The sequence below is a fragment of the Perna viridis genome, chromosome 4 (assembly GCF_037379345.1).
Source record: "Perna viridis isolate PV_CMFRI_1.1 ecotype Kerala chromosome 4, ASM3737934v1, whole genome shotgun sequence".
Classification (NCBI taxonomy): Eukaryota; Metazoa; Mollusca; class Bivalvia; order Mytilida; family Mytilidae; genus Perna; species Perna viridis.
Window position 1 is genome coordinate 15,275,197 of NC_142448.1, and position 16,102 is coordinate 15,291,298.

At 32.7% G+C, this 16,102-nt stretch overlaps 1 protein-coding gene across 1 annotated transcript; it reads left to right on the plus strand.

Moving 5' to 3' along the window:
* Positions 1 to 91: 91 nt before the first annotated feature.
* Positions 92 to 15,947, plus strand: LOC148619031 (cytokine receptor-like factor 3). The gene is made up of 8 exons (XM_088578520.1): positions 92 to 247; positions 5,636 to 5,751; positions 6,187 to 6,394; positions 6,838 to 6,925; positions 7,602 to 7,779; positions 8,413 to 8,653; positions 10,846 to 11,088; positions 11,822 to 15,947. Exons 2-8 carry the CDS (start codon positions 5,644 to 5,646, stop codon positions 12,094 to 12,096), a joined length of 1,341 nt encoding a protein of 446 aa, XP_088434646.1. The 5' UTR covers positions 92 to 247; positions 5,636 to 5,643; the 3' UTR covers positions 12,097 to 15,947.
* Positions 15,948 to 16,102: the final 155 nt, after the last annotated feature.

Here is a 16,102-nt window from a genome sequence, read left to right on the forward strand (position 1 = left end):
ACTCTTGCAAGTACGTATATTCGCATATTTTTAAAAGTGTGCTAAAATAATATGGTGTATATTCTTTGTTTTCTTTCAGATTTTCACTTTAGTGCTTTCGACGTGGAAGGAACGATTTCCTGGGGTTTAGGTTGACCTTTTTTAATGGCTGCCCCCATCGTCAAAGATTTATCAAAAAACTTTTGAAAAATTAAGACTCCCATCGTTGTAAGCTGGAAACAACCTGAACAAGTTGAATTGTAGTTTGGTAAGTACCCCGGTTTCGTGAAACTATCTACGACGAGTACAAATAGTGTCGGCATTCTAGTAGTAATTTACCTAGATTGTTGCGGGTTATTTTTTTATAGACTTTTACAGTGTTTAAGTTTTAAATACTTCTTTATGGTCTCGCTTATCACTTGATCAGGGTTAAACAACTTCAGTTCTTAAACTTACATGTTTCTTTCTAAATTACTGAAAAAAATATTGGACACTTATTTTGCGTGTATGTGGTAATGATTAGTTTCAAGCACAGGTCATAGAAATTACTTGTATGGTCTTCTAATAAAGTACAAAAATGTAAATGCCAAATACTGTCGCTTCATGCGAGTTGTTTGTAATGGTTGTTTGTTTGTTTGTTGGGGTTTAACGCCCGAGCAGCAATATCTCAGCTATATTCAGGCGATGAAAATGAACATGAAAGGATGATGAAATGAAAAATGGGATGGGACACAAGGATAATGGGGTCAAGAAATTTTGATTGCCACTAGAAATAGGGAGAGGTGGGTAGGGTCGGGCAATGTAGCCTCCTGTGGCAGAGCCCTATGGTTCCTACTCCGTGAGAATACCACAGTAGGGTTTTTTAACATGCGAGGAACATGGCATCTTTCCCAACATGGTGCACCACTATGGTTTTCGGTCAGGTTTTCTGTATTATAGCCTGACAACCCCAGCATGTGACACGCCAGGGGTACCCCATTCAACCACCTGGGGCACACAAGCCAGTTGCTCTGAGGGCAGAGCGCCCTATCCCCCAGATAGGGTTCTGAGCACTATTTAGTCGCCTTTTACAACAAGCTTAGGGCTGGTGCAGGCCTATTCTTTTGACACCCGGACCTGCACGGGTCTGTCATCACATATCTGTGATTTGGTTATGTTGGCTAAACTCCATTGAGTGGCATAGGGCATCAACATAAATCATCATTACTTGTTCATTTTTAAGATAATTGCTAATAAAATTCCTTTTGTCTGTGGAATTTTTTAATGAATATTCAGTAATTAGGCTATATGAGTAGAAAATTAATATGGAGTAGGCATCGTCTATATCAGTGAGCTCTGTGAGCCTTACCATAAGTATACTGGCTGTGATAGACTCCAGTGTAAAAGTATTTAAGGACATTACAAAAGGGCAGGGGATACAGATGATAAATTTTGTTTCACAAGTGCAATATTTTATTTTTATTTAACAGCAAGCGAAATCAATATTTTTATTTGAAAATCTGCCTTGTTACATAATGAGGAAATCTTTTTTTCGATGAATGTGTAAAAAAGTTTTTCCATACTCCCATCCTCATCCCCTTTTCCCCTCACTTTCAAAATGGTCAATAATTTTGGAGCAGTTAGCCATACTTTACAATTTTTAATCCTTAAGGGAATCTCTAGCAACATCCTTTTCAGTTTTAGCAGGTCAGATTAATTAGTGCAGATACCGGAAATATTTCAGTTCTCCACAGAAGATGGGAATATTTTACACGTATCATGTGACATAAACAAAATTCAGATGCAACAAACTGCTGCAAATTCCAAAAAAGAAAAGGATTGCCTTTGCTGTCTTGGAAAAGCTATGCTTCAAATGGGATAATACAATATGAAGTTATATTTTTTCCGAGGCAGGTTAAGTTCTTGACACCAGAAACAGTGAAACTGTGGAGATATACATATGTTCCTCCATGTTTTTCCCAAACTTTTTAAAAACACATTATATGTATATGTATATGCATTTTAGAGATTTTTATGTTTTGAGCATATTTCCACATACATGTACATGTAACTATTACTGTTCTTGTAGCCTTCAAGTCCTTTATCCTTTTTTTGTCTGTTGTAACATGCAATTCAGTTTCCAACAATTTGATGTAAATTGCGAATGTGAAAGTCATCTTTTGTTTCTGAAAAACCTTATGATACCAGAGAATCAATGTAATGTCACATTGTGACCTAATTTAATCTTCCACTGAATGAGAGTTCAGAATAAAAAGAATGTGAAAATATATTATTTTCCCCAATGGCATCCCCCAAGTGTGAAAATATTTCGTCTATTCTTGAATAAGCAGAGGTTGCGTAAATGCCAAATTGCACATTTTTACACAATTATTGAAAAGATTCACACAAGTTTAAGGCTATACCTGAAAATTTGTGCAAAGTAGATGGTAGCTGAGAGTAAAAAGGTCATTCCTTTTCGTCTTTTTACATGTAGCTGTTCTACTCATATTTTAATCAGTTGATATCAGTTTTGAAGCATTGAAACCCTGTTTGATAATTGGATATGGTCTCCCATTTGTGGTTGGTAAAAATGTTGCATCAGGTTGTTTACCTATACTTTATGGTTAGAAATTTTAGTTCCAAAGGTTGTGATAAAAACATTAATGGACCATTTTAAAATGTAGAAATTAGCAATGATATACATGTATCTGATCAACCGCAAGAACTTCTTAATTTAATGTTCAACTACATATGGAAGTCGGAATTTCAACAGACGAAAAATATTTACTGTTCAGTGTTCCTCCTTTTGATTAGCACACCTGGTTTGAAGGGCCATGTGAGTTATTACCATCACTATGTGTCAGTTGTCGGTTGTATTCTGTCGTTGTCATACAATGTACGTTAACTTATCAAACATCTTATCCTCTGAAACAATTGGACAGATTATAACCAAACTATGCATGAATGTTCCTTAGGATATCCTTAACAATCTTTGTGTGGGGATTTTTGATCTGGCAAAAACATGGTTGTCATAACTAAAAATAGACCATAGGGATCAAATTGCAGAATTTTACAAATAACTCAAAAAGAGTTGGGTTAAGCTACAATCTGGCATGAGGTAAAATTATTCAGCATGATAGGATGGACCTGTGTCAAAATTTAAAAAAAAAATCCATTGGTGGATGAATGAGTTATGGATCTTGAAATGGATTTTTTTCTGGAATTTTACATTTTCAGTTTTGAACAAATTCTCTTCTGAAACTATTGGATGGATTGAAACAAAACTTAGCATGAATGTTCCTTAGAACGTCTGTAATCTTTGTATAGGGAATTTGATCTTCGAGAAAAACATAGCCACCATTATTAAAAATAGACCATAGGGGACAAATTGCAGATTTTGCAAATAAAAAAAAAAACAGTCAGGTTTAGCCAAAGTTTGGCAGGAGGTAAAATGATTCAGCATGATGGAATGATCTTATGTCAATGTTTTGATAAAGATGCCATTTCAGACATGTTTTAATGGTCCAGAAATAATTTTTTTTTCACAAAACTTGGAAAAAATGACTTGGTGGATTGAAACAAAATTAAGCATGAATCTTCCTTAGAACATCTATTTTACTCAGTATATTGGGATTTTTGATCTTGCAAAAAACATGGCCACCAATCTCAAAAATAAACCATAGGGTCAATTGCAGAATTTTGCAAATATCTCAAAAAATAGTCTGGTTTAACCAGAATCTGGCAGGAGGTAAAATTGTTCAGCATGAAATTTTCAGAAAGTCAGTAAGTGTTTTAACAGACAATTGTAATTCTTATAAGGTCTGTATTTAAAACTCTACTTGCTCATCATTTCTTAACTTTCATATGAAAGGAAAACAGGTGGCATAGTCCTTTAATTTCAAACTCTTCCAAATACATGCAGGTGTAGTTATATCACTAAATATTCATAGATAATGGGACTATAATCATTTCCTCTATCCAAAAGAGCTTGAAACAAAGGGACACTATTGACACTTTGAAGTCTACCTCGTATCTCAACCTTTTGTCTTTTTGGTGTTTGATGTATTGTTTTGTCCATGGATTTTCCCTAGTTTGTCCTTTTTTTTTGACATTTAATGTATTATTTTATCCATGGATTTCCCGTAGTTTGTCCTTTTTGGTGTTTAATGTATTGTTTTGTCCATGGATTTCCCCTAGTTTGCCCTTTTTGTTGTTTGATGTATTGTTTTGTCTATGGATTTCCCCTAGTTTGTCCTTTTTTTTGACATTTGATATATTATTTTGTCCATGGATTTCCCCTAGTTTGTCCTTTTTGGTGTTTGATGTATTGTTTTGTCCATGGATTTTTCCTAGTTTGCCCTTTTTGTTGTTTGATTTATTGTTTTGTCCATGGATTTCTCTTGTTTGTCCTTTTTTTGACATTTGATATATTTTTTTGTCCATGGATTTTCCCTAGTTTGTCCTTTTGTTTTGTCCATGGATTTCCCCTAGTGTGTCCTTTTTGGTGTTTGATGTATTGCTTTGTCCATGGATTTCCCCTAGTTAGTCCTTTTGGTGTCGATGTATTGTTTTGTCCATGGATTTCCTCTAGTAGTCCTTTTGGTGTTTGATGTATTGTTTTGTCCATGGATTTCCCCTAGTTTGCCCTTTTTGTTGTTTGATGTATTGTTTTGTCTATGGATTTCCCCTAGTTGGTCCTTTTTTTTTGACATTTGATATATTATTTTGTCCATGGATTTCCCCTAGTTTGTCCTTTTTGGTGTTTGATGTATTGTTGTGTCCATGGATTTTCCCTAGTTTGCCCTTTTTTTTGTTTGATTTATTGTTTTGTCCATGGATTTCTCCTAGTTCGTCCTTTTTTTGACATTTGATATATTTTTTTGTCCATGGATTTTCCCTAGTTTGTCCTTTTGTTTTGTCCATGGATTTCCCCTAGTGTGTCCTTTTTGGTGTTTGATGTATTGCTTTGTCCATGGATTTCCCCTAGTTAGTCCTTTTGGTGTCGATGTATTGTTTTGTCCATGGATTTCCTCTAGTAGTCCTTTTGGTGTTTGATGTATTGTTTTGTCCATGGATTTCCCGTAGGTTGTCTTTTTTTAGTGTTTGATGTATTGTTTTGTCCATTGATATCCTGTAGTTTGTCCTTTTTGTTGTTTGATTTATTTTTTTGTCCATGGATTTCCCCTAGTTTGTCCTTTTTGGTTTTTGATGTATTGTTTTGTCCATGGATTTTCCCTAGTTAGTCGTTTTGTTTTGTCCATGGATTTCCCCTAAGGTGTCCTTTTTGGTGGTTGATGTATTGCTTTGTCCATGGATTTTCCCTAGTTAGTCCCTTTGATGTTAGATGTATTGTTTTGTCCATGGATTTTTCATAGTTTGTCTTTTTTGGTGTTTGATGTATTGTTTTGTCCATGGATTTCCCTTCATGTTACTACTTATTTCAATGTTGTGAAGAGTCTTAGTAATCACATACCAATAGTTCCCATAGTCTTTTACGCAATTGACAACCCTTTTGAAATTAAAAAGTGTCATCATGGGAATAAGAATTACTCAAATTGAGCAAATTGAGATAGATTGTAGTGTTTTGGTTATTGTTGCCCAATACCTCAGGATTGATTTTATTTCATTGATAGAATCTACAATGTAAACTGTACAGTACAATTCATTCTATTATCAGTTACCACAATGACTCAAGAGTTAGTACAGAATTTGATTGATGTGTTAGATGTTGCTCACAGTCAAAAAGCAGAGCTTACAGAACTACTTAATCCTTTAAAGGAAGCCAAGGACCAGGTAGATATATAATATATATATTGTGTTAAACAAAAAATAGAAGTTGACCATGGCATATGGTGGCTGGAAGAAAATTTCTAATGTTGAAGACACACAATTTTTTTTTAGCAGCAACAACATGTAATCACACTTATTTAAGGAATCTTGGTTCATCAATAAAACTGTATTACTTCACTTTTGATTTATAGAAAAAGGAACAGATATGGTGAAATGCAACAAATACATTAAAATAGAGTTGTCACTTTATCATTAAGTGACATTTCAACTATAGTAAAATCTTGTTGTTTGAATCTGCTTCTTCTGTTTTACTTAGTTCACTGTAGAAAATTACTAATGTTTATATTGAAACCTTTTTATTTTCGTTTATTTATTTCCTTGATTGGTCTCTGACTTGAGGGGAGGAGTTATGTCATAATCATACATTGTTGATTTCAGATCAATTACAGTAGGGAGGAGTCATGTCGGAACTTAACAGAATACTTCAGCAAAGTTAAGGACAACATGATAGCAGCATTAAATAAGAGATTGGCATTGTTACTTTCACAAGTAGAATCTCTAGCCAGTGGAGCTTTGGAACCTCTTGGTCAGTGTGAGGAGGTTATAAACAATAGCCTGGCTGCTGCCACCAGGGTTATGGAAGAAGGTATTACTATTGTATATAGTATTTCACAAATTTATTTATTTCCCTAAAATATTTGTCTTTCTCAATATTTTTCAGTTACATGTAGTTCAATCATCTAAATATTAATCACAATATATTAACATTTATTTGTGTCAGATTTCATTACATTAACATAACTATATCCAAAAGTGGTCATTTTAAATTGTCCCACCCCTTTTTTCTAGAAACTTGTTGATAATATAGAAAATCTTTAATTCACGAGATTGGCCCTCTCTTAGGCCAGTCAGCAGATCTCTTTTGTTACATATTAGTAAAGAACATTATGAACTAGTATAAGTAAAAAAGTAAAGAAAAGATGTTGAATGTGAAATGCATACTTGTATTCATTCTAAGGATTCAATTTAAAGATCCTGCTGCATTGTTTGTAAGCTATCTTTATAAAACTTTTTATTTTTCTGTTTAAGGTAAAGCTCTGCTGTCTAATAAACCTGAAACAAATATAGAAGGTCTTGTCAGATTTAAGGAGAATCCTGATATCAAGACACTCAGCAGGTATATCAATCTCTATAGGTTCAATGGTCTACAAATATTGTTAACTAAGAACTACTTAATAATCATTGGTAGGATTCTTGACTATAAAAAGAATGTGTATAATTTATTACTGTTGAACCTTCAACACTGCTTCAGTTATGTTTGTTAACAGAAGAGGTAATAGCTTCCTATAACTTGTCAAGGATGTTAAAAAAACCCTATTATCATCATAACAGTTATTTATGTATTCTATTTGTGAAATGTTTTTTGAGAAAAAAAAGTATTTTTATGTTACTCCTTGACATAAAATTTATTACTTATTTTTTTGCAACTTTCACGAACAAACAATAAAGGGTGAAAGACATAGAAAGTTTGATTTTAATTACTAGATTCCAGCACAATAATTATTTTCAATATTTCATATTGGCCTTAAAGCTACAAAATTAGTATTCAGAAAGTAATTTCTCTGAATTTATGGTTAGATGAAGTGTATTAAAAAGTTGTGCTTGTCTGTAGATATTTCTACAGTTATTTTTAGAGTGACTTGATGTAAAAAATTAATTAGATCAAAGTGTACTACTTGAAGGCAATTGCTTGTAACTTGAGATCAATGGAATTAATCAAACATACTTGAAATTGAATTCAATTATGACATTTGACTTTGTAATAAGTTTGAGTTATGATTGTCTATTTACAGCATTCCAGAAATACCTAGTTTACCTGATGTGCCTTACATTTCTATAGAGTTGTCATCCGAACTGGAGGCTAAACTATCAGAATACATAGATATGGAAGGTAGAGTCATAGAAAGAGCTCCCATACAGATAACAGACATTATAGAGAAACCTGGAGCTCTTACTGTTAAATGGACAGAGGTAGGAAAAGTGTGGAACTCTGAAGGACTCAAAAACCTAAGAGCTAGTTTGTCCATAATTATTTATCTTTTTAGCAGCCAAGACAGGACAAAAAAGAAACAATGAAAGAAAATTATTACTTACCAGATATAAATAAACATACCTTCTAATGATTTGTGTTATAATTTTGTCTGATGAAAAAGATATGTACATGTACTGTCACTTTTGGAAGTAGTATATGTTTTCTGTATAGAACAGTCAAACATTTTTGCTCAGATTATCTCCCTTTTGTAAGATAGTTTGTGGAACTTGAAATATTGTTTGGTTCTTAGATAACGTGACTCATACTTTTCCTTCCCATTTTCAAATAGGATATTGTAATCAAGGCAAAGAATTTAAGAAAGCATATACTCTTTATAATACATTTGAGAGAATGTAAAATCTAGATTTTTAATATCCAGCATTATAGTTTTAAAAAAAAATTTTTTCCTAGAATTTCATGCCTTTATTTCAATACTCAGATGTTTTTAACCATTTCTCCCATTACATTTTTGTGATTCTGAATCCATCTTGTCCTGATTGAAGGAAAGTGTTAAACAAGAAATATCTCAGGGTTGATTCTATTGTTTATGCTCAAATATATGTTTTTTTTAGGTTGATGATGAAATCGAAGCAGGAGATTTCTGTCTAGAATTCAGCACTGGTAATGTCAAATTTGACAGTAAGTCAGCAACATTCCACAACATATATAAAGGTCCAGGGACATCCCATACCATTAGACATCTTCGTACCAACATGCCATATTCCTTCAGAGTCAGGTGTCGCTGTGAAAATAGTCATAGATGGAGTGCTTGGAGTGTACCTAGAGTTGCCATGACAACTATTCCTCACTATGGTATGCCTTTACTGTATTCTAGCTAGGATCTGAAATTAGAGGGAATCGTGAGGAGGGTACTGTAGTGTGTAATATGCTAGACTTACTCTCAGATTTATGAAATTGTTTTAAATATCTAGTACAGCATTTGAAGGAAAAAAGAAATTATTAACAATATTTATTTTATATACAGTAGCACTGTTTCTTCAAACTTCACCCGGACACTATTTAATTATGAAGAGTCACACAGGGATACTCAGAGGGGCAGTTATATATGGGCAGTGAACAGTGCTCCTCAATTTCTATCTAGCAAGGCCATTACTTACTTACAATGACAGTACGGGACATTTTCATTTGTTGGTAAAGTCTCTAAAAATGAGTTTACAAATCTCCAAATACTGTACAGTTACCACTTAATTGAAAACTATAAATTCAGCTCATTAGTCATTGAAATAATGCCAGACCATCAACAGTGATATCAGTATCAGTTTGTCCACATCACTCTTCGACTGGTTTTCCCTGTTCAGAAAAAAAATACCTCTGTGAAGTACTGCACTCTGATGAAATATCAGGTCAAGTCAGGAAAAAATACCTCTATGTCAAGTACTGCACTCTGATGAAATGTCAGGTCAGGTCAGGAAAAAAAATCTCTATGTGAAGTACTGCACTCTGATGAAATGTCAGGTCAGGTCAGAAAAAAATACCTCTATGTAAAGTACTGCACTCTGATGAAATGTTTTAGTGAGAAGTAAATAAAAGTTTAGTACATGTACATTGCATAAAACTGTTGAGGAGATAATGGTCATCAGCTTTACATTGTTACATAGTCTGTTGCTTTTGTATTAATTTTTTGAGTATGTGTACCCCAATAATGCCTTGTTCTTGAAATATGCACTGTTTGTTTTGTTTTTAGCAGTGTCATGAAAGGTGCAAGGAAGGGCTGTATTAAATTGTGATGATGGAAAAGATTAATTCCTTGAAATATAAAGATTTCAAGTTTTTTTTTTTTCTTTTCTTTTCAGTCAATGCTTATAAAAAGGTTTATCATCAATATTACAAAGTAAAAAAATAACCAGTGAAAGAATACAAAAATAAATTATTATCAAAACACACCAGGAACATGGCCTGTGTTTTTTTCTAGAATGTTTTTCTGCTTCATTTCAGGATGCTAATATTTCTATTATGATTGATTATTATTTAAAAACAGAAACATAACATTTGTAAAAAATCAATAGTTTCTTATTTTTAAAATTGTCATTGCATGTTGCTTTTTCTTTAGATAAAATCATTACATATTTCCACAAAGTTGTTCCAAACATTTGGAGGAAATATTTTATACATACAGGATTTTAGTATTGATTTATGTAAAAGTTTGCATGTAAATATTCATAAACATGAAAAATTTAAATATGATGTGTTGTAATAGCTTTTAAGGAAGCCATGCAGATAATTCATTGTTATTTAGATGTTGTAATGTCACTGACTCGACAGGATGATTTAGAATCTGATTTATTGTAGCTGGCTGTGTTCAATTGATTGTAATCTACATGCATGAAGAATGAGCCACTTTACTGCTTTGTCAGTTTTATATTCATCTTAAATTTGATTGAATATTCTGTCTCTAACCAAGTATTTAAGCTATCTGATGTTATTTTTCATGGATGGGTATAAGTTAAATGAAAATGATATATGTATTTGATGGCTTCTTTAGAAAATCTGAAAATGAATCGTTTTGTATTTTACAAAGTATTCTTACTTGTAAGTGTCTGTACATGTATTTACTTACATGTGTATTTCACTGTGGTAGATCTTATGATGATTGATTGTAGTGAAATAAGCATTCAAGCTTTTTTAGGACAAGAATATTCTAACTTCATGGTTCTTGTTTTATGCTAGTCTGCCATTCTTAGTTGAAGTATTTATTCCAGTATGTTGGCACATGTTATTCCACTGACTCCAATATTTGGTCCCACTCTATTTTCATCAGTTCATAGAGGTGAAAGACCTTTTGAATGCAACTCCTCTCAAACCACCTGACAGATTTCTTTTATGTTTGGTCAGATGTATTGTCAGAAGGGGAAGATGTGTAAAATATACTGCCAATTTTATTTGACAAATTTTTGTAGGTATTGATTACAGATCCATTAAATAATAACGATATGGTGGTAACAATTCATTTTATCAACCAACAACTTTCTTCTTATATTACACAGAGTGGTCAACCTGTGAACCAGAGTATGATATTAGTAATGAGAACAAAACAGCTACGAGGACCAATGACGGATTAACTAGAATTCTATACTCCAGTACTAACTCCTACATAGCAGGAGGATCTATCTTATTCCGAGTGATGGATGCTGGAGAGGGCTCTATTATGGATGGAGTGGGCATAGCTGTTGACAATCAGGATACCACTACTCTACAAAGGGAGAATGCTGTCTTCTTAACTTCGAGAGGTTGGTATTGATTATATGAATCATAAGGTAGGAAGAGTATTAAAAACTATCTTCCTGTGTAAGGTATACACTACAACTTATAATGTTCTTTAGAATTATAAAAATTTTAGTGAAGAGGCATATTGGCTTCAATATCTCCATTTATATAGTGACTGTAAGCTGCCCATGTAAAACTTTCAAAATTGGACATTATGTTCAATGGAATTTCTGTTCTTACTGAACTTTACTAGGTTTTGCTACTCAGCATTTTATGGAAGTAAAATAAACATAAAAAAAACAAATGCAGACTTTAATCTTTAAAAGCTATTTCTGTACTGGTGTACTTGTTTACTGGAAAGTGACTATTTTCGTCTTAGTTATCTAGAAATTCTTTCTAAAGTTGTCAAAACCATTTACTTTGTTGTTAATTGGTAGAAATCATGAAGCTACTTATATTTTTGTATGTAACCTTGAAAAATCACTTAATAGTCAATTCAGTTTACCAAGCTGAATGAATGTGATATGGTTCAGGTAAAAAAAAAATACGAATACTTTTTTTCGTGAGTCAGAATATCAGTTTGATTTCCATACTATTTTTTGTTGGATAACACTTTGTTTAACATATATAATGAAAGGAATTATTTGTGGTGATTTATTTTCACAAATTTTTCTTGGTCATGAAAATAAATTGTTTCAGTGTATTTATTTGATAGTCACCTTGCTATATGTATTTTTTGCCACAATTTCATTACAGGTACAATATTTGTAAATGGCCAAGAAATGAAGAACCGACTACCAGATCTCACAAAAGGCTCAAAACTGAACATAGAGACTGAAGTTCTATCAAGCAGCAAGATACGGGTCAGTTTAGAGGTCCAAGACAAGGCTGTCACATTTGATTGGAAAGTTAATAAAAACTTTGATATAAGCCAGCTGGCAGGAATGGGATTGGGTCAAGGATCATCAGGACAACCATTGTACTTTGGGCTTATATTTAGTCATGAAGACTGGAAAATTGGGGTTGAATAAGTTCCCAATAGTGCTTTTACCTTGTTGGATATTTAGAAGGTAAAGAGTTTTTATCACTGCATAATATAGTTGAAAGATTTTTATGTATCATTCTCTGACCAATATTCCAATAGCCCCTTCCATGTTAACATTCTGAGCATACTCATTTGGTACTTCCATCAGATAAATGCTAGACTTTCCTATAAAAACTCTATATATAGAACAGTTCACAAAAAATACTGGACATTCTTACACCTTCATCACAGCAGTACCAACTGAACTGTCTGAAAAATTTAGCAGGAAAGGGTCTTATCTGTTGCCTGTTTGATAAAGTTAAGCTGTGTTCACATGTAACAACTATTGCTACTCTTATTGATTAGTTTCTATTGGCTTTTAGTGTTTTTACTGTAAAAGGAATTCACATTAAAATTATCACTTCATGTGAATGTGCATAGCTGACATTGAATATGCATTATAGGCCATTATATTTAGCTGTGAGTGTAGAATTATTATATTATCTATATATCAGGAACCCCTTTGTATGTAAATGGCTTTTTGGATGTGTCTGTGATAATTAAATGTCTCTTCTAATACATGGTATAATCATGCATCAATTGAATAATTTTAATTTTTTAGATTTTCATAAAAAATGAATATATTTTTTTAACTAGATTTTTATTGAAGCTGTGATAGATATATCTGAATCCAATAATACTTTATCTTCACAGTTAACTTTTAAAGACTATCAAAGAAATGAGAAAATCTATGTTAATAAGTAATATTTACATTTGAAGCAAAACAGTTGGTGATTTGTTAATCTGTATATTCTTGCCAGTTCATGCTTAATAATTGAGACAATGTTTCATTATGACCGTCTTACTCAGCCCAAATATCAGCTGTTGATAAGGTGTGCCAGATTTTAAGCTTCTTTATATTCTTGTATATTGTTAGCATGAATCTTTTTTTTTTAATTTGCAGTTGCTTATTATAAAGATCCTATGTTTATAACATGGGAAGTACTTTTGATTCATTGATACCAATATTTGTTGATTTGATGGTTCATAGCCATTCAGTTAACAAAGCAACTAATAATGGTTTGGTAACCACAAGTTCAATATTTTTATAGACCATCAAGTTTTGGTCATACCATGTAGTTTGATTATAAAAAAGTACTCTCAGTACTCTCATGTTTTTAGTTTAAGTTATTATGAAGTGTTTTATACTTTTTGTTTTGATGTTTGACCATTTGTGTGAATAGATAGGGAACAATTAGTGGATACAGTTCAGGGAACAATATGGAGGTTATATAATACCACCTGTGTATGTCTTTATTGTGTTTCAATGAAGTGCCATTTAGTTATACAGTCAAACCTGTCATAGTGACCACCTGTATACAGCAATAACCTGTCGTAGTGACCACCTGTATACAGCAATAACCTGTCGTAGTGACCAGCTGTATACAGCAATAACCCATCATAGTGACCACCTGTATACAGCAATATCCTGTGGTAGTGACCACCTGTATACAGCAATAACCTGTGGTAGTGACCACCTGTATACAGCAATAACCTGTCATAGTGAACACCTGTATACAGCAATAACCTGTGGTAATGACCACCTGTATACAGCAATAACCTGTGGTAGTGACCACCTGTATACAGCAATAACCTGTGGTAGTGACCACCTGTATACAGCAATAACCTGTGGTAGTGACCACCTGTATACAGCAATAACCTGTCATAGTGAACACCTGTATACAGCAATAACCTGTGGTAGTGACCACCTGTATACAGCAATAACCTGTGGTAGTGACCACCTGTATACAGCAATAACCTGTCATAGTGAACACCTGTATACAGCAATAACTTGTGGTAGTGACCACCTGTATACAGCAATAACCTGTGGTAGTGACCACCTGTATACAGCAATAACCTGTGGTAGTGACCACCTGTATACAGCAATAACCTGTCATAGTGAACACCTGTATACAGCAATAACCTGTGGTAGTGACCACCTGTATACAGCAATAACCTGTGATAGTGACCACCTGTATACAGCAATAACCTGTGGTAGTGACCACCTGTATACAGCAATAACCTGTCTTAAATGATTATGACTATTAATTGTTGGTTACTTGGCTTTTGATGGATGACTGTTTTGTTGTCAGCCATACCACATCTCCTATTATAATATCCTATGTAGTGCATTATATGTGAAATAAATCTATATATAAAGACCTGTTTTATGTGACCATGATTTTGCTTTCCCTTTCATGGTCACTTCAGACAGGTTTGACTGTATTGTTCAATAAGTGAACTTTCCATCTACTGTCAATCATCATTAGTGATAGTACAACATTTATTTATCATTGGTATTGTAAACCATATCAACACATCTTCGTTCAGAACTGCATTATACCAGACTTTTTCAAATTGTATTACTTTTATGACTTGTTCTGGAAATACATTTTTGGAAACCAATACATGTCAGTGGTAGACTCATGATAGAAAGCTACTGTATTATATTTGTTTAAAGGATTGAATTATTAATCAGAGAAAATTAGACAATCTACAACATACCTATACAGTGATTCCACAACTCTACATCAGATTTTATTATATTAATATCCTATATTCTAGTCAATGACATTGTTATATTATTATAGGTAATTTATGTAGATCTTTGTGTATATTGATTTACATACTGGTGCTTCCTATTCAAGTTTTATTTAATGCCAGTGTTCAAGATGTGATGCATTTTTGTTTCATGAAAGAAATTGTTTTAATTGGTATCTTTTGATTAAAGCTTAAAATGTTAATTTTGTAGCAGAGTAATATGATGAAAGGACATCTGTAGTTTTATAATAATATACTTGGTTAAGGACAACTAAGAGTAAAACTTAATAGTTTTAGTCTTTATAAATATCAAACAGGAGGTGATTCATTCATGTTAAAACTCCACCTAATTCACTTTTATTTCTTGTTCAGAAACTGTTATAGATCACATAACCAGTCTTAGTTTTTCCTTTGGGGCTTGCATTTTTGAGATAAATTCATACAGATTATACATGAAACTAGCACTTTGCAAGAGTTATGGTTCTTGATTTGGTTTGTGTTGGATGATTTTAGTGGGAGGTTAAAGTGTAGTTTTCTCAAAAGTACAGATCTAAACACAGAAAGCATGTGCAGACCAAAATAGCATTGTCTGATCTACTACCTTAGGCAGTGTCTGAATTTTATATGAATTGATACTAAGGTGTATTCTTGATTCCATTATTTTATCTATTATTTATATTGATTATTTTTCAAAAATATTGTACATGAAGCTTTTGAAAATGAAACAAAAAACAAACCACTCTTCAAAAATACATGCTGCAGTGAATTGGCAACAAGATCCATTGTTGTCAAAATTTATATATGTGATTCAGTAAATGTAAGGTAGAATAAACTAACTGACATCTCAACTAAAACTTTAGTGCTCCCTAACTTACAACAAGTTATCAATAGTTATAGTCTTGAAATAAAAACTCTTGTATACAGAAATAATTGGTGGATTGGTGGGCAATGATAATTCCATCTGAAAAATCTTGATCAGGATTGTCTTAGGCCATTAATCTACCTAATATACGTTGAAACAAGAATTTACATTTTCATCAAACCACATTGCTTGAATAAAAGCTATGTGTAACTAACATGTTAACCTGCTTTATACCACAGCCTTATGCAGATAATTTATCCTAGCTACATGTTTAATTGAACTACCCTAAAATAAAAATACACAATTCTATTCTTATTTTGTAAATATTACATATTTGACTTGGATGGATTGTTGAAAGTGATTCAATGCTCAATAAAATTATATAAACCTTTAAACTGTCTGTTATATTTGTTGACAGATTTGTTACAGAAAACCAATATTAGTAGTGAATTGGTTTGTTGTTTTTAAGAGTCATTAAATATTTATGGGTGCCATATTGAGGACTTAAGCTCATGATTACAAGGGCATTTGGTCCTGTTTAGGTTTTGTC

Bases quoted from the DNA above. Each gene is read 5' to 3' on its own strand.
- LOC148619031 (XM_088578520.1), top strand. From the start codon at position 5,644: ATGACTCAAGAGTTAGTACAGAATTTGATTGATGTGTTAGATGTTGCT. The intron at 6,926-7,601 runs GTATATCAATCT...GTCTATTTACAG, and splicing joins GATATCAAGACACTCAGCAG to CATTCCAGAAATACCTAGTT. The intron at 8,654-10,845 runs GTATGCCTTTAC...TATATTACACAG, and splicing joins GACAACTATTCCTCACTATG to AGTGGTCAACCTGTGAACCA.